This window comes from Miniopterus schreibersii (genome assembly GCF_964146895.1).
Source record: "Miniopterus schreibersii genome assembly, chromosome: 5".
Lineage (NCBI taxonomy): Eukaryota > Metazoa > Chordata > Mammalia > Chiroptera > Miniopteridae > Miniopterus > Miniopterus schreibersii.
The window spans coordinates 81318882-81340786 of NC_138106.1; the positions used below are offsets into that span (position 1 = coordinate 81318882).

Sequence of the window (21905 nt, forward strand, 5' to 3'; positions counted from 1 at the left end):
TTGCTATGAATATATGGCATTTATGCTGAAATTGTGAGCTTAGCCTAGGTCCTTTGCTGTTTTTTGTGCTTGACCCCGTTGATTCTCCTCAGTGACACCAACACTCTTCTTTAATTATGATACTGGACTCATTCCTAATCTGTATTACTTAAATTGTTGGTTAGTTTTAAAATGAATGTCTGTTTAACAGTAAAGATTTTGTTAATCTCCATTTAAAGGCTTATTTTTTCCTTTGATCCCAATAGGAGCATCGGAATTTGCCTTTTATGCGTGAACTGAGATATCTATTTGCACTTCTTGTTGGTACAAAAAGAAAATATGTTGATCCATCAAGAGCAGTTGAAATTCTTAAGGATGCTTTCAAATCAAATGACTCCCAGCAGGTAGCTTTATTGTGCTTACTTGTTTATTAACCATTTGTATTTTGCTTAATCTGATTGTTCAGGCAGCAGTTTTTTCAAAGGTTCATGCAGTTGAAGATGTTATTCATCTTTATTAAAAAAAAAAAAAAATGACTGGAGCCATTTAAAACATTATTTACTTGGAAGATTTATTTTAAATTAAGAAAAAGCAATGATCTTGAAAGTGTTAAGATAAATGAAAGTATAATTTATATTATGACTGGAATTAGTTACAACAATGAGTAAAATTAAGAATACTCTAAAACGTGTAATTAAAAATCTTCATAAACACATGATAACCCAGCTCCAGGACAGTGTACCTGCTTTTGAGATGCCTGTTTTTGCTGGCAGGGAATAGTTTTCCTTAATTATTCAGAAAAGATTTCTGATCCACATTAACTTTGTTATTGTTGCTTTTATTTTACAATCTTTATGTAGTGCTGTTATTTGGTGGCTTTTTATTCTTTAAAATAATATTGGGAATATTTTATAAAGTAGCAAACCTCTGTAAACAAACCAGCATTCTCACATATAGTTTAAGAGGTCAGCAACACTGAAGAAGGAAGACAGGAGAGAAGCTAGAGGGTAGCAGAGGATAGCAGCAGCAGTGGGAGGCGTGGGGGCCGTGCAGGAGGAATGCGTGGAGGGGAAACATTGTTTCAGAAAAGCCACTGCACTTGCAGTGTAGTTTTGTAGCACTTGGATGTACCTCTGTTATGTAGATGTGTGGAGGGGCTGTGTGGAGGAGGGTCTGAAAGGTGTGTGATTCTGTCACTACCTTCCCTGTGCTTTTTTGTTTGTTTGTTTTAATGGCAACGATACATGAACAAAAACGGTGCTCATGATGTGGAAGTGCGGTCCTTCCACAGAGTTGCAAGAAAAGCATTTTGGGGACCCACACATGGGAGGATGAGGTGTAGTGGTAAGATTTATTGGGGTAGAAATAAAAGACTACTCTCAGGTTCCACGTGTGTTCTCGTCCATCGTGCTGTGGAAGAAGTCCAGCCTTGTTTCTGTTAAGCCGAGAAGAAAGGCCAGGTTCCAGAAATTCTGTGCCATTGGTTCTTAGTCCAGGCTCTGGCCCATCCAGCTAGCTTCGCTTCTGTTCCTGCCTGCGTTGGGCTGCTGCACCCGCCCTTGGGCCTGGAGCCAGCACTTGGGGCCCTTGCTGCTGCTGACCCTGCGTGGCTGCTGATGGGTGAACAAGAGGCCTTTGCTAAGCTTTGATTACATTACCTAGGGCTTTCAGACTGACCATTTTCTTTCCCAGTCTTTCCAGGGCTTGTGCTAGGCCAGCCCCTTAACCACTCCGGTCTTTTTACCAGGTTAGATTCCTCCCCCCAGCGTCGTCATCTTAGCTCCTCCTGCCCGGCCTCCTAGTGCACGGACCTCCCCCTGGGCCTGCTGGGCTTCCCCTGCGCATGTGCCCACCGAGGAATTCCCCCCCATAGTCCTGGTACTGGCTGGTTGTACCCTGGGGAGATTGGAAAGCCATTGTGTCCTCCCTAAATGGGGGTTCGGAGGGGTGTTAATCTCCTTGGCGGGGCGATTGCTGTTCTCCCCTGGTGTGTGTGAAGCTGTGGCTTACGACCTAATTAAGCTTAGCCAGTTCTGCTCCTTTTTCTTTTATTAATATCTAGCTAGTCTGTGCTAACAATACCACCAGCATTTGCTTTTATTTATTGTTTTCAGTTTTCTGTTTGTTTTTTAATTTCTAAGAGTGTTCCAGTGCCTGGTAGGTTAATGTCTTAAAACAATGCTTAAATAGATCAAAAGAAATAATATTCCTAAAAATGATCCCAAACCACCATTTTAGGGCACTCCTTCTGGGTTTAAGTGTTACTGGAGAAATTAGTGGGCCAATTTCCCAGACATGAGTGAGAGTAGGGTTCTTGGGTTACTGCTGAAATAAGCATTTTCAGAAGCCCCCAAGGGAGAATGAGATGTGATAAAAGGCTCTATTTGTTACATTCCTCTGGTTGCAGTGTTCCATGTCCCTTAACAGTCCAGAAAAAGGTGCATCTGGGGTTCCAGCAGAGCCAAAAGCAAAGCCAGTGTCCAGAGTGCCCATTCCATGTTGCACCTGGGTCCAGTTCAGATTTAGGCTAAAGTCCATCAGTCCATTGTGTGGGTCCCACATGGCCCTGAGCCAGGTGGGGTGCCCCCTGCAACAGGAGCACAGACAGCAGGAGAGGCAAGAGCCAAGAGAGCAAAAACCTAGAGAGCAGCTCCTTTGCTCAGATGTTTAAATATTCAGGTTTCCCACCCTTGCAGTGGCCTGCTCTGGCCACTGATTTCACTTCTAGGTGTGAGTAACAGGTAAATATCTTCCCACATCACTCAGAACTTACTGGGCATGCTCCAAACTGCCTTTATCCAGTCCGTTCCCTCTTCAGTCATTGGGGAACAGACTTGGAGAGTGTTCAGTTAGCAAAGCTGTGTAAATGGCATGCCTGTATTACCTAGTCTTCCCTTTACTCTTGCTGACTGGCTATTTTGAGCCAGAACTCTCCCCTGTGTCTACTATTTTTCTGTTGTAACCAGTCTACAAGGTGTTTAAAAGTACTTAAATTAATGTAAGTGCAGATAGGAGTTATTTCATGACCAGTCAGCAGCGTTCAGACCCTGAAACGCATGTATACTCCTGACCAGTCACCAAGGTGTTTAATAATAACCAGATTATTACAACAGTATCCTAAGTGTGATTTTTTATTTTTTGTAGCATCATTTTCTTATTTAGTATGTGTACTCTATTTTCTGGTGGCTACAGAGGATACAATTAAATTTTAAAAATCACTTCTGTTCCTTATCTTTTCTTCTGGAATTGCTTTTTCTTGGCTACTCTCTTTTGTGTTGAAGCTTTCTACAGATGTATAGTGACCTTTATGTATCTTTTCATTTTTCAGAATGAGGCAGCACAAGCTTCATTGAGCCTTGTGTGTACATGGGTAGACTTTAGTTTCGTTAGAATGGACAGGAGACAACTATCTGTTAATGTTGCTACGTCCTCCGGAATGCCACAATGCAAATACCTTTGTTTGGGCTAGCAGTGTAGAATACCTAGTTTTCTCATTGATTTTTTTGTTTTTACCTCTACAAGGTCTTTTAAAGTAGTTGCACACTTGGCTGGTGTGGCTCAGTTGATTGGGCATTGTCCCATGCCCCGAAAGCTTACCAGTTTGATTCCCAGTGAGAGCACCTGCCCTGGTTGCAGGCTTAATCCCCGGTAGGGAGCATGCAGGAGGCACCTGATAGATGTTTTGCTCTTGTATCGATATTTCTCTCTCTCCCTTTCTTGCTCTCTAGGAAAAAAATCAATGAAGTAGTTGCACATCAGTTGAGGTAGATATAGGTTTGATTTTCTTATGTTCCTCGACACTTGAATCTGAAGTACACATTAGTGACATAGTAGAATAAATCTGTACATGAGTAAGCATCATGTTTTTTAAAAAAGTGAATTTGTACTTACATTTTATATTCTTTCTAACTATAACCTTTTGAAATATGTGAGTCTTGGGTATTGGGATATAGTACTGCCAATTTTAATCACACAACTTTTCATTTAAAACTAAAATGTTGTAGTAAAGGCCTCATCTTTTTATTTCTCTTGAAAACAGAATTATTTTATTTTATTTTTTTAAAATATATCTTTATTGATTTCAAAGAGAGGAAAGGAGAGGGAGAGAGAGAGATAGAAACATCAATGATGAGAGAGTCATTGATCGAGCCCACAACCCGGGCATGTGCCCTGACCGGGAATCGAACCCTGATCACCTGGATTCTAGGTCGATGCTCAACCGCTGAGCCACGCCTGGCCAGGCATAGAATTATTTTATAATTTAAACTTTAGATGACTTGCTAAAAAAGGGATTAATTTCTTCTGAAGAGTATTGTGATAATGAGGAAACCTTTTGGTTTCTTGTCAGATAACCTTGCAAGATAAGTAAAATTGTAGAAAAGTGTGGAAGATTTCAAGATCTTATAACTTGTTAGGACAATGGTAACAAATTACAACAAACTGAGGGACTTCAAAACAGTAGAAAATTATTCTCTCCCTAGTGCTAGAGGCCAGAGTCCTAAATGAAGGTGTTGGCAGGGCTGTGCTTCCTCCAGTTGCTCTAAGCGAGAAGCCTTCCTTGCCTCCACCATCTTCTGTAGGCTTCTGCTGTTCTTGTCTTGTGGCTGCACAGCTCTGGTCTCCATCTTCATCTTTACATGGCCTGTTCCCTGTGTGTGCATGTGTTTGCTCATTTTCTTATAAGAATTCTCACAATGATCTCATCTTGAGATTCTTACCTTAATTACATTTGCAAAAACTCTTATTCCAAATAAGTTTACATTCTGAGGTTCTAAGTAGACGTATATTTTGGTGAGCCACTACTTAACCTGCTGCAGGTAGTACAGATGTTTATAACTGGATTTTTGTGCTGAGTTTAGTGGTCTTGAGCTACATGACTTTGGAGTAATTTACTTACTCTTTCTAGACCTTAGTTTCAACATTTTAAAGGTGTGTAAGTTGGCCTAGATGCTCTTTAAACATCTTCTAGATGGAAAAATATATGATAGTAAATTCATTTTATATTTGGGGCTATTTTTTTAAGATATGTTTTTATTGATTTTTAGAGAGAGGAAGGGAGAGGAATAGAGAAAGAGAAACATTGATGAGAGAGAAACATCACCGGTCAACTGTCTGCTGGACACTCCCCACTGGGGATCGAGCCCGCAGCCTGGGCAGGTGTCCTGACCAGGAATCGAACTGTGACCTTGGTTTCTGGGTTGATGCTCAACCACTGAGCCACACTGGCTGGGCTATTTAGTACTATTTTGATCAATAAAGACAAATTGCTTACCCTGATTTATCTATCTTTGATTGATGGTCTTAGTAGGATTGATTTATTTTTTCCACAAGGTTCTATATGAACCAGTTTTCTGTTTCAGTTCACATATTTGAAGAAATTATGGTAGTTGATAAGTACAACTACTATTGGCTATTCCTGCTTTTCTGTTACAGGAGGTAGAACCAAAGGAAGGGATGCCAGAAGTTGATGGATGTGCTGGTTCTGAGTGGAGGATCGGTTTGAAGTTTAGATGATAGACTCAGTATTCAGGCACTCAGTGATTGATTGAACTTAGGCAGATATCTTAGTTAAGTGGATATGGTTTTAAAAAGTTGAATTAAGAAAAGCACATCTTCCTTCTAAGAGAGAAGTCAGTAATCTTTATAAAATGAAGAACTTTTTGGTGACATGGGTCCTTTTTTAAAGATTTATTACAGAGATTTTTTGAGAGAGTAATAATACTTTTTATAATTTTACTAGTGTAATTTAATGAACAAAATGAATCAACAAGCTAAATAGAGACTCATAGAGAGCAGGCAGACAGCTCTTGTGGGGGTGGAGGCTTGGGGAAGTGGAAGGATTGAGCAAAAAAGGAAAAAAAACCTCATGGACATTGATGACAGTGTGGTGATTGCTGGGGGAAGGGGTGTGCAGAATTTGGGGGAGGTGGAAGAGGGTATGGGGGCATTAGTGGTGGTGTACACACAATAATGTACAGATGATGTGTTGTGGAATTGTACACCTGAAACCTGTATAACTTGTTAACCAGTGTCACACCAATAAATTCAATAAAAAGGAAAAAAATAGAAATCTCATTTGTAAGTTGGAATTTTAATAGGTATTTTTTTCCCTAAAGTGAAACCCAGTCACAATAATTATCAATAAAATGCTTTTTTTTTTTTTTTTAATCAGATACTGATTTTATGCTCTGGTTAAGTTATAAGTATTTATTGCATTTGATGTAAAAGATTTCATATGATACCTTTGTGAGGAGTCAGTAATTATACATTTAAATGTCTGGCCGCAAGTTTTATGTTGCAGTATTTAGTATTTTTATTAGGCTCAAAACTAACTAGTTTTTTTCTTTCTACAGCAAGATGTGAGTGAGTTTACACACAAGTTGTTAGACTGGTTAGAAGATGCCTTCCAAATGAAAGCTGAAGAGGAGACGTAAGTTACCATAACATTTAGTCATGGTGTTTTAAGAGATCTAAAAGCAGCACTCATTTTTTTTCTTTAATGTATTCAGTGTCAACAGAGAAATAGGAATCTGAGATAGACATGTGGGAGCCCAAATGCTACCTCTGTATTATTGACAGGCTGTTTGGAATTTGTGGCTACAAATGCTGGTTGCTTTAGATTTCCACTATAAGGTCAGAATCTAGCCAGAAAAATCTAAAATGTGATCCCTGAAAGGGCTAATCCCACATGCCTAGTTCTTTTCATTAGATTCAATGAGGAGAAAGGGACATATTTCAAGTAAGACTTAAGAATGCTGAAGAAATGGAAAAGTTCTAGCACCTTTTAAAACCGTTTTAGAAAAAGGGGAGATAATTGATAGTTACTAGATCATATAAGGTGACTGGGACCCAAAGGAAATTAACAAAAAGTAAATAAATAATAAGTAAGATCTTCAAAATCAGAATACAGTGACTCACAAGACACAAGGATTAAGGAAAGAGTCAAGTGCACTCTCCTAAGTCTACAGACAAAAAGCAAGTGGGGAGTCATGTGTGAAGGGCTTGCAGAAAACCTGGATAGGCTTGGGAAGTGGGCTAGGGGTTTCAGGGAAAGCATTTGAACAGTTCCTGAGAGAAATTCAGAGACTCGGTTATCATAGATTGGATACAGATACTGTTTAAGGAAACTTACGCAGTAAATTTTAGTATTAGAACCTTGAAGGTACAAGGAACATGAGCTTTTAAGAACGAGGAACCAGGGTGGGCAAGCTGAGATCAGGTTCACACAGAGGCTCTCTGTTAGTCTGACAGGACAGTACCGCTGGTGGAGTCCTTCAGCTCGAAGGTGGACAAGGCATATTTGATCAAGGGTGGCTTTCCCCCTTCTCAACAAGTCCAAAAAAGCATATATCGTAAGACTGAAGGTCTGAGACTGCAGTGTGTGATGGTAATAGATCAGATACTTCGTGGGCACAGACTGTGTCAGGTTGTCTTCTAAAGGCATCCCATGTAATTCATTGCAACCTTTAAGATAGCTGTGCGAGCTGGATTCCACATGGTTATCTTCAGTTGACAGGTGAAGAAATGGAAGAGTCAATTTAACTACCTTACCCAAGGTGACACTAAATAACAGCTGAGGGCGTGATAGCACACATACATGCTATCGTTTTGGCTTACGCCATTATTCTTTTAATGTTTCCTTTATCATTTACAGGTCCAAAATTATAACCATATTTATGTTTTTTTAACATGCTTTAGGGATGAAGAGAAGCCAAAGAACCCCATGGTAGAGTTATTCTATGGAAGATTCCTAGCTGTGGGGGTACTTGAAGGTACAGTTTCACGTTTGCTTTTTATTACAGTTGAGATATCTATTAGCTCCTTTGTCTTGATACTAACTCTTTATTTTTTGAATGGTTTTTAATTTTAATATGACTTACTCTGTCTAGAGTTCCTTTTACATTGCTACCACTGATTTATATACAAAGCACAGAATTGAGTGATGAAAACGAATGCATTACAGAGTGCATTATCACGGGCTAATTGATACTTAGTTAATATTATCCTGTTGTTCTTTCCCTGGGAAGGCTTCTGTGATTCAGGGGTTATGGGAGCAGTTGTTGGTGTATCTTTTGAAAATAATCCTGGAGTTGAATACTGGGTTTGTTATGATGATCACTGTTTTTGAGGGTTTCGAGTCTACGAATGTTGAAAGCTGAGTTTAGCAATTTAGCATAGTTGGCATATTGCAGTTTTGCAAAGATAATAAAATTCTTTAGACTCTAGTTTTCAAGAAGGAGTTTTATTCTAGCTTTTGATAAAGTGAAGAGTGATACTACTCCATCTAGTTTAAATGCTTGTTACTTAAAATGTTGGCCTAACCAGTTACTCTTTGATTTTACTAACAAGGGACCAAAGGTATACTTCAAATAATAATATTACTAAGACATAGAACATAAATTTTTAAGAACTTGTTTATCCTGAATGGTCCAATATATCAACTTTTGTAAGTGCCAAAGTATAAAATTTGGAAAATTGTTTTCCCTTTAGGATGAATAATGCTGGAATATAGTTTTATAGTTTAGAATTTGGAAAAAAAAGACAGAGGCTGAGGATTTGGTCATTCATTTAAAAGGTTATATTGAGGTGTCAGATCAGTGAGTTGCAGTGGGGTGATTTCAGTTTGTTTATTAATTAAAGTACCCCCTTGCAAAAAGTTCCTCAACTTGACCAGCACTTATAGTCCACTGAGCCCTCCATTTAGCTCCTCTCAGCCCTCTTCTTCATTTTCTTCCTTTTCCATTATAATTATTTGTGTAAATATCTAAAACTCCCTTTCCCACATTCCCTTCTGGCACATCCCTGGCTGTTCTCTGACCTTCATTAAGCTATGCATCTTCTCCCCACTCAATGAGTGTCTGAAATTGCTGAGGGAAAGTCACGTCTGTGGGCTCACTGTCGTGGTGGATCAAGAACCCGCAGTAGAGAACCTGGCTGGCGTGCTCGGTGGTTGGAGCGTCATCCCACGCACCGAAGGGTTGCCTGTTCAATTACCAGTCAAGGGCACCTACCTGGGTTGTGGGTTCATTCCCCACCCCAGTTAGGGTGGGTGCGGGAGGCAACCAGCTGGTGTGTTTCTCTCACATTGATGTTTCTCCCCCCACCCCCACCTTCCCTTTCACTCTCCCGGAAAATCAATAGAAAAATATATCCTCAGGTGAAGATTAACAAAAAGAGAAACAAAAGTGGAGAGGGAAGAATCTGTAGTGAATACCAAGCCTCACTGGTCCTAGTTCTCTAACCCTACCTGGCAGTCATACTTGTTTTAATTACTGTCTTCTATCCCATTTTCTGCGTTAACAATTTCTGTGTTCTACTTTAAGTCTGATGTCTTTGTTTCTTCATTGTCTGAAAAACACTTCAAATTTCATGAATTTACCATGAAGCTAATAAAACCTAACCATGGGTCCTAAGGCCTTGAATCTAATTTTGTGTTCAAAATATTGTATCATAGTTCTTAAAAACAGCATCATCAAATATATGTGCTTCAGATTCCACAACCTGGATCCATTCCTAATACCACTACATTATTTTTATTTGTCCCTCCAGTTGTAGAGGAATATTCAGTCTTATATCGACAGGCTGTTCTTCATATGTTCTCAGAGTCTCAGTCCTTCATGCTTTCCCTCAGCCCTTTCTGTACTTACTGTCTTATGGATAGCTTTTTGTTGCTGCTGCTGCTGTTTTGTATCTTCAGCTTTTCCCTCTTTAGTGTGTCTTCCTCATTGATATTTAGACCTGGTCTGGCATCTCATAAAGAAACTTCTCCCTTTACACTGTTTTCAGTTAATCCTATTTAAAGTTAAGCCCCTTTAAAGAGTTTAATTTCACCTGCTAACTCCCCATGTATTCACACCATCCCACTTTCCCTTCTGGCACAGCCCTCTTCTAAGGGGAATCTTTTTAAGGTTATTGCTCTGTTACATGTGTTCAAGTTCATTGAATCCCTCTCAGTTGTTTTTGTTTTGAACTCTTATCAGCTATTAATTCTGTTGACTCCCCTGTCTCCTCTTCCTTTTTCCTGTTCTTTTCTCAAAAACTCTTCTCTGGCTTATACAGCACCATATTTTCTTGGCTTTTTAAAATTTCTGTGTGGATCCTTAGAAGTTATGTTTATAGTCTCTTCTTATATCTAAAGGTAGGACATCTTTGGGACTCAGCGTAGGCCCTCTCCCTATCCTGTTTACTAATTCCCTAGGCAGTCTCATTTGCTGCCTTGATTCCCGCTACCAGCAAGCCCACAATGCTCCAATTTATAGCTTCAGACCAGAGGATTGATCTTAACAGACTCATATGTCCAACTATCTTCTCAACTTGAAATCTCTTGGGACATTCTGAAACAATGATGGCCACTACGACCTTAAAACAAAAGGAAAAAATCCTCTGTGCTTCCTTCAGTGAGGCCCCCTTCAGTACCTAAACATCAGTCCAGTTGTTGATGCTAGAAATCTGAGTCTCATTCTTGATACCTTCCTTACCTCTCTCGCCATCCTGCCTGTAAGTCAGTCAAGTCTTACTGGTGCTTTCTCTTGTATGTATGCATAAGTGTGTGTGTGGGTGCGCGCGTGCGTGCGTGTATGTAAATTAATTGTCCGTTTTCATACACTTACTGGTAACACCCTATTCCACACTACCTTTATTTCTAAATGGATTCCATAATAGTCTCCTAACAGTCTACCACCCACTTAGCACCAAAGCCATAAAGATGTTTCAAAGACATAAATCTGATCCTTTTTTCCTTGTATTGAATATATTGAAGTGACACTAGTTAACAAAATTATACAGGTGTCAGGTGCCCAATTCTATAACGTATCATCTGTACACTGTATTGTGTGTTCACCACCCCAAATCAAGTCTCCATCTATCATCTATAATTCCCCCTACACCCTCCTCCCGCCTCCCCTGACTTCCCTCCCGCTCAGCAATCACCACATTGTTGTCCAGTGTCCATGAGTTTTTTCTTTGCTCAATCCCTCCACTCACCCCACCCAGCCCCCGCCACAGCTATCAGCCTGCTCTCTATGAGTCTGTCTCTATTTTGCTTGTTAGTTCATTTGTTATTATTCCTAGATTTAACAATTCAGTGACTTTCTGTTATACTCAGAATATACTGGAAAAAATTCTTAGCAAGGGCTGTTAGACGTTGTAGATTTTGACCCACCTACCTACCTCTTTGTTGTCATCTCTCCGTTGCTTCCCCAAGCTGTACTGTCCTCTCTTAGTTCTTCAGACATGCCTAGTTCTTTGAAGCTTTGAAGTCTGTGTGTGTGCTTTTCCTTGGCCAAGAATTCTCTACAGTTCCCTGACTCCCACCCCCTACGCAAGTCTCAGCATAAATGTCCTTTTGCTATGGAAGCCTACTCTGTTCTCTCTGGCCCTAAAGACTAGGATAGGTCCCCTTTCTCTGCTCTCACAGCAGTCTGTCTCACCACACCTTTTATAAAACTTACAGTACCAAACAATTACTTGTTCATAATTATATGTGCAGTTAATGTGTATAATGTCTTTCTTCCAAAAGAGCCTGAGAGTTTCCTCAGTTCAGGAACCATCTCTTTTGTTCACTGTTACACATATTCTCAGTGTTTAGCACAGTATCTTGCCCTTAGAAGGTACTTTTTGAAAGAATAAATAAATATACATATATACAATTAGTAGCCAAAAGGCCACATTGAGGAACAGTAATTTAATTAACTTTCCCCCCTCCTGTAGGTAAAAAATTTGAAAATACTGAGATGTTTGGTCAGTATCCACTTCAGGTCAATGGATTCAAAGATCTACATGAGTGCCTAGAAGCTGCTATGATTGAAGGAGAAATTGAATCTTTACATTCAGAGAATTCAGGAAAATCAGGCCAAGAGGTGAGTTTAGCATCTGCATTATCCCCCTCCCCCTATGTCTTTCTTACAGTGGCATAAAGCACAATTTAAGGCCCTCTTTCTATAGCTCTACTCTAAATACGTGTTTGCATTGAATGATGGTAACTTAGACATATTTGGGAAACCTGCACAGTTACTATAGGCCATAATCTCCTTTAGGACATTTTTCAGTCTTTTTTAGACTTTTCAGTTAAGATACCAGTCATTACAGCATGCTAGTTCTGGAAGTAAAGAAGAAAAACACTGATATTAAGGTGGAATTTTATATAGATGTATATTACTTATATCAGATACTGTTGGAATTTGTCCAGGCCTAAATAGGCAACACTAGGCCCCTTTTCTTGTAAAATGGCTATATAGTTGTGTGAAGTGCAGATGGGAGAGCTTGCTTTTTCTGGAAAGAAAGAATTTACACTATATATTATAGATTTATTTATCTGTGTCCACTTGTCTCTGTCTTGCCACCCAACTCTGTCTCTCCAGCTCCATCTGTATATCCATCCACCCATAAATGTGCTTATTCTTCAGGGAATGTTATTATAGTAGAAAGCAAAGGACAGATATGAGTCTCTAAAATCAGTCATCACTAAGCAGTTGCTGGTAGTGTCTTTGTGAGCTCCATGCATGAGGTCAGGATCTTCATCTGTGCCATTCCCCGCTGTGTCCCTAGTGGATGGTGCGGTAGCTGCAAATAGAACTGTGTGATACTGAATGAATGAAATATCTCAGTGCTATTAAAAAAAGTTTCTGTTAGTAAATATTGTGATGCTCTCTGTATTTATCTAAAAAGGGAGTGGGTTCTTATATCTTTGAGAATAAATTGATTTTATCTGAATTGTGTGCTTTTAAAAGATGTAATCAACCATTTTTTATTCTAATTCCTTTTCTTCCCTTAAACACCCAAACAAAACCAGAAATAAATAATATTTATTATTTGGGGATTTTTTGAAGAGGGAAAGAGAGAATATCTGAAATAATTTTTCTCTCTGCATCACAGATCTACTTTAGCAATTGTTAACAGATGCCAAGGCCCCACTTCAAAGCTATCAAATCAGAATCTAGGGCAGGAATATGGTACATGGCACAAGAACTCCTCAAGTGATTCTGATACAGACCTATAATTAAGAATATTTAAATTAAGCTTATTTATTTTATTGATTGGGAAATAGATCTCCAAGAATGGGGCTTTCCCAGGATCCCTTGAGGGGATAGGAAAGCAGATGTCCCTAAAGGGTGATGTGTTCTCTGGCAACCACGAGGATGCTGCATGGGGGCGGGGCAGGGAAAGCAGGGTGGCATACTCCTTGTCAGAGTAGCTTCTAAGCGAAACACACTACGGTTTATTAGTAAGTAGTCTTTCTCACATATTCCTAGCTTTCAGAAATGTTTTTCTTACATTGAATCTGAATTTTGCTGTTTATTTTTAAAAACCTAGTTTGTCCTTCATCTTTGTCTTCATACCCTATTGCCTTATATTGCATTATTTGCTTTCTTCCTGGGTTTTTCCATCTAACCTATGGAATACAATGGTTTGCCATCTTCTCTAAATTCACCAGTTTTTAATCAGTCTCAATAATAGCAAATTTGATTTCTAGTACCTACCAATTGCCTAGGTGAGTTTCTAATAACATTTTTAAATTATAGTTTTATTTCATTATATCCTTAATAACTAGTTTATTTCTTCTTGAGTCTCTACAAAGACCAATGAAAAACATTTAAGGCTTCTTTCTAAATTGGCATAATCCTTGATAACACCTCTTACACTATTATTTAATAAAAATTGTTGATTGTACTTTGATACAGAAAACATATTTTTTACTGAAATAGCTGTTGTCAACTAATTAGGAAGACCTTTAGTCTCCAGAATCACTCATGTTAAAACATTTAGTGGGCTATAAGATTTTAAATTTCTGGAATGATGTAAGAGACAACAATAAATTAAAAATGATTATATGTAAGATAAACACGTATAAAATATGTCTTTCAGATAAAGGGGCAAATGAGTAAAGACAATTAAGTGACTAAAACTAATTTTTGAGTAGGGAGATTTTGGTTCTCAGTTTACATCCTGGCTTTGTTTGTTCTAGGGGGAATGTGGAATGGCAGGTCTTTTTTTTTCCTGCTCCCCCCATTAACATAAACTCACAAAAGCAAGATTTAAAACTTATTAATAGAAAGTCAGCTGTTACAACTCATAAAAATGCCTGTATTCTCTCTAGAAAATATTTCTGTTAACAGGTCAGATTTATAATCATGATAAACTTAGAAGCACCTTTGTTGCCAATACTAATTATATAAGTTATTTATTCATAAATTGGATTAATCTATTTCTCCTGTAGGTTTATTATATAAGAAATATGTTCAGGGAATATAAACATCATTTTTATCTTTAATATCCTATGTCTCACAAGCCTTGCATACCAGTTAGATTAAAAAAATAAATACAGTTTTTATTACATGGAAAAATAGTATTTTGAAAGAAAAAAGTCTCACGGTTTTATTTAATATCCTAGTTATATACTACTGTACTTTTTAAAAAATGTTATTTTACTTTATTTTTTCTATCACCATTTATCCCCTCTATGCCCTCTTCCACCTCCACCTCCCCAATCACCACTATTGTCAATGCCCATGAGTACTCCCTCTCTTATTTTTTGCTCAATCCTTCTACTACCACCCCAGCATCCCCCCCAACCCCCCTGCAGAGCTGTCTGCCTGCTCTCTATCTATGAGTGTCTCTATTTTGCTTGATAGTTCAGTTCGTTCATTAAATTCCACATATCAGTGAAATTATATGGTACTTGTCTTTCTCGGACTGACTTATTTCACTTAGCATAATGTTTTCCAGGTCCATCCATGCTGTCCCAAAGGGTAAACTTTTCTTCCTTTTGATGGTTGAGTAGTATTCCATTGTGTAAATGTACCACATCTTTTTTATCTACTCATCTACTGATGGACACTTGGACTGCTTCCAGATCTTAACACTGCAATAAACATAGTGGTACATATATTCTTTGGAATTAGGGTTTTGGGTTTCTTCAGATAAATTCCCAGAAGAGGAATCACTGGGTCATAAGACAGTTCTATTTTTAATATTTTGAGGAACCTCCGTACTGCTTTCCACAGTGGCTGCACCAATCTGCATTCCCACCAACAGTGCATAGGGTTCCCTTTTCTCCACATTCTTGCCATTGATGGCAGCCATTCCAACAGGTGTGAGGCGATATTTCTTTGTGGTTTTAATTTGCATTTCTCTGATGATTAGTGACATTGAGCATCTTTTTATGTCTATTGGCCATCTTTATTTCCTTTTTGGAGAAGGATCTATTCAGGTCTTTTGCCCAGTTTTTTAATTGGATTGTTTGGTTTTTTTGGTGTTGAGTTTTATAAGTTCCTTGTAAATTTTGGATATTAACCCCTTATCAGATGTATCATTGGCAAATATGTTCTCCCATTCAGTGGTTTGTCTCTTCATTTTGTTGATGGTTTCCTTTAACTCTTTAGATTGATGTAGTCCTATTTGTTTAATTTTTTGTTTTGTTTCCATTGCCCGAGGAGATATATCAGAAAAAATATTGCTAGAACTGTCCGAGATTTTTGCTGCCTTTGTTTTCTTCTAGGATTTTTATGTTTTCAAGTCTAACACTGAAGTCTTTTTTTTCCCAGCACAATTTATTTTTATTTTATTATTATTTTTTAAATTTATCTTTATTGAAAGTATTACCGGTGTCCCCTTTTCTCCCTAATTGATCCCCTCCACCTGGCATCTGCCCCGCCCCGCCCCCCCCCCCCCCCCCCGGCCTTCTCCACACTATTGTCTGTGTCCATGGGTTGTGCATATATGCATGAAAGTTCTTTGATTAATCTCTCCCCCTCCCTAACATTTAAGTCTTGAATCCAATAAACAATTTGAGTTTATTCCTGTGTGCAGTGTAAGAAGGTGATTTAGTTTCACTTGGGGGGCACGTGTATCTGTCCAGTTTTCCAAACGCCATTTATTGAATAGACTATTTTTACCCCATTGTATGTTTTTGCCTCCTTTGTCAAATATTAATTGACTATAAAGGTGTGGATTTATTTCTGGCTCTCTCTTCTGTTCCATTGATCTATATGTCTGCTTTTATGCCAGTATCATGCTGTTTTGATTACTGTAGCCTTATAATCCTAAAATCACAGAGCTAGAGATACCTATAACATTTTCTAAAATAAATTTAGGGGGTGTCTCACTATCTCTTCTTTTCCCTGTTAGCTTGAGAATGAGAAAGTGAAAAGCTTTCTTGTTTATAGAAGGAGAAGCTGTCACTGGTGTTACAGGAAATGCATTCACAACAGACACATATTTCATAACATATTATGAACATCCTTTCATAAGGCACGTAAGCTATTTCCTGGACTTCTTATGGTCTCCAGAGAGGCATGCCCCCAGTTTAGGTCATTTCATTTCCACTGGCCATTGTAGGTTCCCATGAATTAAAGTATATGACTATTTCATTTTAATGATCACTTCTAAAGTGCTGTAATAAAATATGAAAGTAATACTTCTTGAAATCTACTTCTATTCTTGTTTGAGTATCATAAAATGGAGTAGAGCACAGCTGGGCATGTGGCTCAGCGGTTGAGCATCAACCTAGGATCCAGGAGATCGCAGTTTGATTCCCGGTCAGGTTATATGCCCAGTTGAGAGCTCCATCCCCAACGGGGGCGTGCAGGAGGCAGCCCATCGGTGACGACTCTGTCATCATTGATGTTTCTGTCTCCCTCTCTCCCTCTTCCTTCCTTTTCCTTCCTCTCTCTGAGATCAATAAAAATATATATATTTTTAAAATGGAGTAGAGAATGATATCCTAAGGCATTAAAAGTGGTATTTTTGTGATATATGGGGTATCCTGGATCATAGGTTGATGCTCAACCAACCGCTGAACCACACTGGCCAGGCTGTTTTAATTCTTAATAGTAATTTTAGGTGTGGATTGGAGCTAAGATTTTTGCCAGTGCCATGAGAGAACAAAATAAATAAGCAAATCTGTTCAAGAAATTTTAAAACTTAAGAGATGTTTCTGATATTAGAACTTTCATAACTTCTCTACTCAACTTCAGGTAATACCCATTTATAAAATAAATTCCTTAAACCTCAATTTTTAGTAAAAGATAGAACAAATCCAACTTAGGAAACCTCAGGTCAGGTAATCATTAGCATTTGGGGAGGGAAAAGTAGTTTGAGTAACTGTTTACTTTTATTAGCTTTATTTAGAGAAAACTAGCAACTTTCAAGATTTTAGTTAAATCCATCTTGCCAAATTTGCATCATTCCTGCTTTTTTTGAATGTTTGAATTTAAATTAGTGTACTCTCAGCTTATTGACATTTATGTAGTATCATTTTTTGGCAATTGAAAGCATCACACATAACTTAGTATGTGGCAGTTTATTTTTACAGTAGTAAAAAGCCATACATTGCATGGCTTATCATAAGCACTTTAAACATATCCGTTACATAATTTTATACCTCTGTATTTGTTGATTCACAATTTGTTCAGTTTTCTTTGTCTTTAAGTAGTGTTTATATAAAACTTGAATCTGTTTTACGAAAATAATTTTTTTGAAGTTTTGTTGTATTTCATGCTTAACAGTTGCGAAAGTTTGTGGAGAGGGGTTCATAGAAGGAGGCATTTAGTTTGTTAATTATTAGTTATTTTAAAAGATTTAAAAAAAAAAAAAAGATTTCAAATATAGTTACCGTAAGTATGAACTACATATTTATTAGTGATAAAACTTTTTCTTAAATTAGTCAAAATTTAAGCAGGAAAATTAAGTTTAAAACAGTTTCTAGTTTTTAGTATGAGAATTGTGATCATTTATGCTATAAAATTTTATTTTTCTTCATGTACTACATCTTGCAACTTTGTCACAGGTTTTGACAGTACAGTTGATTCTAATGAATATATGTACCATTCATGGTAGTAATAGTGATATAATGAAGGAGCCAAAAGACTTGCTTTAGCTATTAAGTTATGATTTTAACCAATGGCTTTCTCTTTGGGTTAGAAATTCTAATGTAAAGAATTGTCATAGAAGAAGGAGAGTTGTTAGAAGATTTTTCTCTTTCCTGCTTGTATGTTACCCTCATCCTTGGAATTTTTAAGAGATGTGAAAATTTTTAGGAAGAAGTTGAGTTTTATCTAAATACATACCCAGTCAGTTTTTGTGATGTCAGCGTTGTGATGATGGATATAAAAATGCCATTGCTGACATCCTGTGCCTAAAATTGGAATGGAGAAAACAGAAAGGTGATATTAAGGTTTTTAATTATTATTTTCTTTCAGCATTGGTTTACCGAATTGCCACCTGTGTTAACATTTGAATTGTCAAGATTTGAATTTAATCAGGCATTGGGAAGACCAGAGAAAATTCACAACAAATTAGAATTTCCTCAAGTTTTATATCTGGACAGGTATGGTTTTGGATACATCGTGACATAGTTTTGAAACAGTTTAGTAACCAAGTGAAGCATTATTGTGTTTAGAGAAGAATTTTGTTTAATTGCCTTAGAATTAATCCTTTTTGCTTAATATATCTAGTAGCATTTGTGAAGAAAAAAATGTAGTCCCTTTTCTGTTTAGTAAGGTATGGTTACTGGAAGTAATGTTATAAGGACGTTTTATAAAAGATTTTTTTTTTTGGTATTATAATTTTGTCAGAAATTTTCAGAAATACTATTTTGTACTGTCTAATATTTTATTATAAAATTTTGAAGGAATTGATATGTGGTATTGTCTAGACTAGTATTGTATCTACTTCCATGATATTTAGAAATACTAATGATTGCTATTTTTCTTTTTCCGCCAAGATACATGCACAGAAACAGAGAAATAACAAGAATTAAGAGGGAAGAGATCAAGAGACTGAAAGATTACCTTACAGTATTTCAACAAAGACTAGAAAGGTATTGTAACTTTTACAGAATTATGAGCTAACTATAGAGATTCATGTTTTTAGTGATTATCTGTAATCTTTAATTTTACATTTTTCTTGAGTAATTTATGATCCTAGGAGTAAATAATCATTCTGAATTGATATTTTTGCTTGTATAGTTTAGTTTTGAGTTCTGTTAGAAACTTAAGATAATTTACTACAGTTGTCATTAGAAGAATATTTTAGTATTTAAAATTAAATATTCTCACCAACAACAGGTAATGCTTATGGTGCTGAAAATAGATATAAAGATAAACTAATTTACGATTGAGGTTTCTTCTTTCATGATACTTAAATACTACTATTGAGATTTCCTTTAAGAGGAATGGTGACTTAGTTTTCCTCTGTAACCCAGAAGATACAAGCTCAGATGCCTGCCAGGGCCTTGTGGAGGCTTTATGAAGAAGGGCAGCAGGTCAAACGTAAGCAGTGGGCAGGGGTGCCTAGAGAGCACCCTTGGAGAGGGAGTGGCTGCCAACCACACTAGTGGGTGGTGTCATGATGAATGTCATCTCAGTATCGTCTAGAGTGTCAGATTGTTTCCAAAAGCCAAAACCTAGACTGTCAAATGTTCTGTAGTTCAGATAAAGTCCCCAGGCTGAAGTGTGACCTGCCAGGCGCCAGTTTGCAGCCTCTGATCTAATCTCTATTCCCTTGTTTTAGTGTTAATTTGAAAATTATTACCCTGAAACTTTTTTATACAAAAATAATATATCACATTTCAATAATTCTTATTCTTAAAAGGTGTCAGTAATAATATTGAAAAATAATTAGAGGTAATAAAGTAGAAAGATAATATTAGTCACCATGAAACCAGATGACAGATCTAAAAAATAAAAATAGTCTCAGGAGATGAAACTGTCAGTTTTCATTTTCCTATTGGGTTACAAGTTAGAGCAGCATTTAAAATTTTTAACAGTGTATGCACACATTCAGTCTTAATCAGCTTTAGAAAGGTTTCTAAATCTGATCAGGTTTCTTTTCTTTGGAGGACATTTAATTTTTGAATGTATATTCTTACTGTTTTCATTTGAAAATTAATTTCATTGTTGAGAGATTTATTGAACTATTTGTATTGTTTTATAAAAATCATTGAAAAAAACAAATTTGCTTTTTATACAAATTAAAGAATTCATACATTTTATGGTTAACAGATATTTAAGCTATGGTTCAGGTCCCAAGCGATTTCCGTTGGTAGATGTTCTGCAGTATGCATTGGAATTTGCCTCCAGTAAACCTGTTTGCACTTCTCCTGTTGATGATATTGATGCTAGTTCCCCACCTAGTGGTTCCGTACCATCACAGGCATTACCAAGGTAAAAAGTCTTTTTGATACAAAAGACAGCTGTGCTACCTATATTACATCACAATGTAATCGATGCCCTTTGAAGAAGGTTTTAGGAGTTGCATGTTGTGATTGATTTTAATGAACTCTGTAAAGATGAGATTCACTTAGAATATTGTGTGTCTTCTGGGTGCTACCTTATTTCATTGTTTTAATAGATTTTTTTGGTTGTGGATTGAATTTTTCAATTTTTTTTCTATTCAGCGTTATACTTTAGGTTGTTTTAGTATGTTAACAGTTTCAACCTTTTATCCATGAAAATAATACTGTTAAATTAGAATTTTCTTCTGTAATGAAAGTTGGTAAGTATTAGCAAGGAAAGGTCATTATAATTCTGGTACACATAAGATTTGTTGGTGCTTTTAAGTAAATATGATCAAGTCATTTCTATTATACAGCCGTAGTTTCTTCGTTACAATAATGTAGCCCTCGTATGTTAAGGGTCTCATTAGGATGTTAGATTAACTCCACATCTCTCCTTTTTTAAAAGACCTTTTCCTTTTGAAATTATAAGCCAACTTATTGCTTGTATTTGGCACAGTCTTTGTCTAGAACTTCAGTTTGGAAAGTTTAGTAATATTTTATGCTTAAAAAATACAGCACAACGGAACAAGGAGCTCCTTCTTCAGAATTGCCAAGCACATCACCTACATCAGTAGCTGCCATCTCATCAAGATCGGTGATTCACAAACCATTCACTCAGTCTCGAATACCTCCAGATTTGCCCATGCACCCAGCACCAAGGCACATAACAGAAGAAGAACTTTCTGTGCTGGAAAGCTGTTTACATCGCTGGAGGACAGAAATAGAAAATGACACCAGAGGTAAGAAGGTTCTCATAGTGTACTTACTGTTGCCTCAGATGGGTATGTATAAAGATAAAATTGAAAATGGAAATCACTCTGGATTTCATGTGTAAATATTATAAAGTATTCTTTTCTGGAAAGGGTTTTTAAAAAGAGAAACTAGTCTGGCTTTCCATTTTTATGATCTTAATATCAGGTTCAGAGAGACAGAAGGATTTTCCCTGGATTACTTAGCTGATTAATGACAGGGCAGATGGTCTGATTTTCTAGTTTAGTGCTCTAAGTTCATATCCAACTGGGATTCACAGCTACTCCATTGGAGAAACACCATACAGCGTCATATTTGTACATAGAAATTATGTGCTTACCCTGATGTTTACGCAGTGAAGTTCAAGGGATAAAAATTTTCTTTAGGCTTAAGAATTAGAAATGTGAATTTTACTGTTCAACCTGCCCTAATGAGATTTCCAAGTATGATATGAGCTCAGAGCCAGCCTGCAATGAGTTTTAACTTGCATGTAGCAAAATAAGAAAATAAGGACAGTGCTGGGGGGGATGTGCATGTGTGTGTGGGTGTTAAGTTGCCATCTGTCCTTTCTTGGAAGGAATTCTCCTTTATTCTGAAATGATCTTCATACTTTACTGTTGTTAGAATGTCCTTTTTTATTTTTTAACGAAAGTGACATTAATATTTTATGATTTTATTGTAATTTTTCTTATATATCATAAATATAATACCCTGTTACTGTCCTGACAATTTTTAAAATTAAAGATTTAAATTTTAAAATAACTACTGTTTTATACCAAAAGGTTGGAACTATATTAAACAATATCTGTTGTTAGATTTTATGTGCTCAACTTGATGCCTTACAGACAATATGTAAATAAAGAGGAGTCCTAATTTAATAGAGAGTTAATAGGATATGATG

General features: G+C 37.0%; 1 protein-coding gene across 2 annotated transcripts in view; it reads left to right on the top strand.

Moving 5' to 3' along the window:
- The window catches only part of USP25 (ubiquitin specific peptidase 25), a 126396-nt gene that overhangs the window by 60173 nt on the left and 44318 nt on the right, over positions 1 to 21905 (top strand). For both annotated transcript variants that reach the window (XM_081139004.1, XM_081139003.1), the window contains exons 7-14: positions 246 to 383; positions 6333 to 6409; positions 7678 to 7751; positions 11689 to 11837; positions 18177 to 18304; positions 18701 to 18796; positions 19980 to 20141; positions 20771 to 20994. In XM_081139004.1, coding sequence (XP_080995130.1) covers positions 246 to 383; positions 6333 to 6409; positions 7678 to 7751; positions 11689 to 11837; positions 18177 to 18304; positions 18701 to 18796; positions 19980 to 20141; positions 20771 to 20994 — 1048 coding nt within the window. The remainder of the gene's footprint in view (positions 1 to 245; positions 384 to 6332; positions 6410 to 7677; positions 7752 to 11688; positions 11838 to 18176; positions 18305 to 18700; positions 18797 to 19979; positions 20142 to 20770; positions 20995 to 21905) is intronic.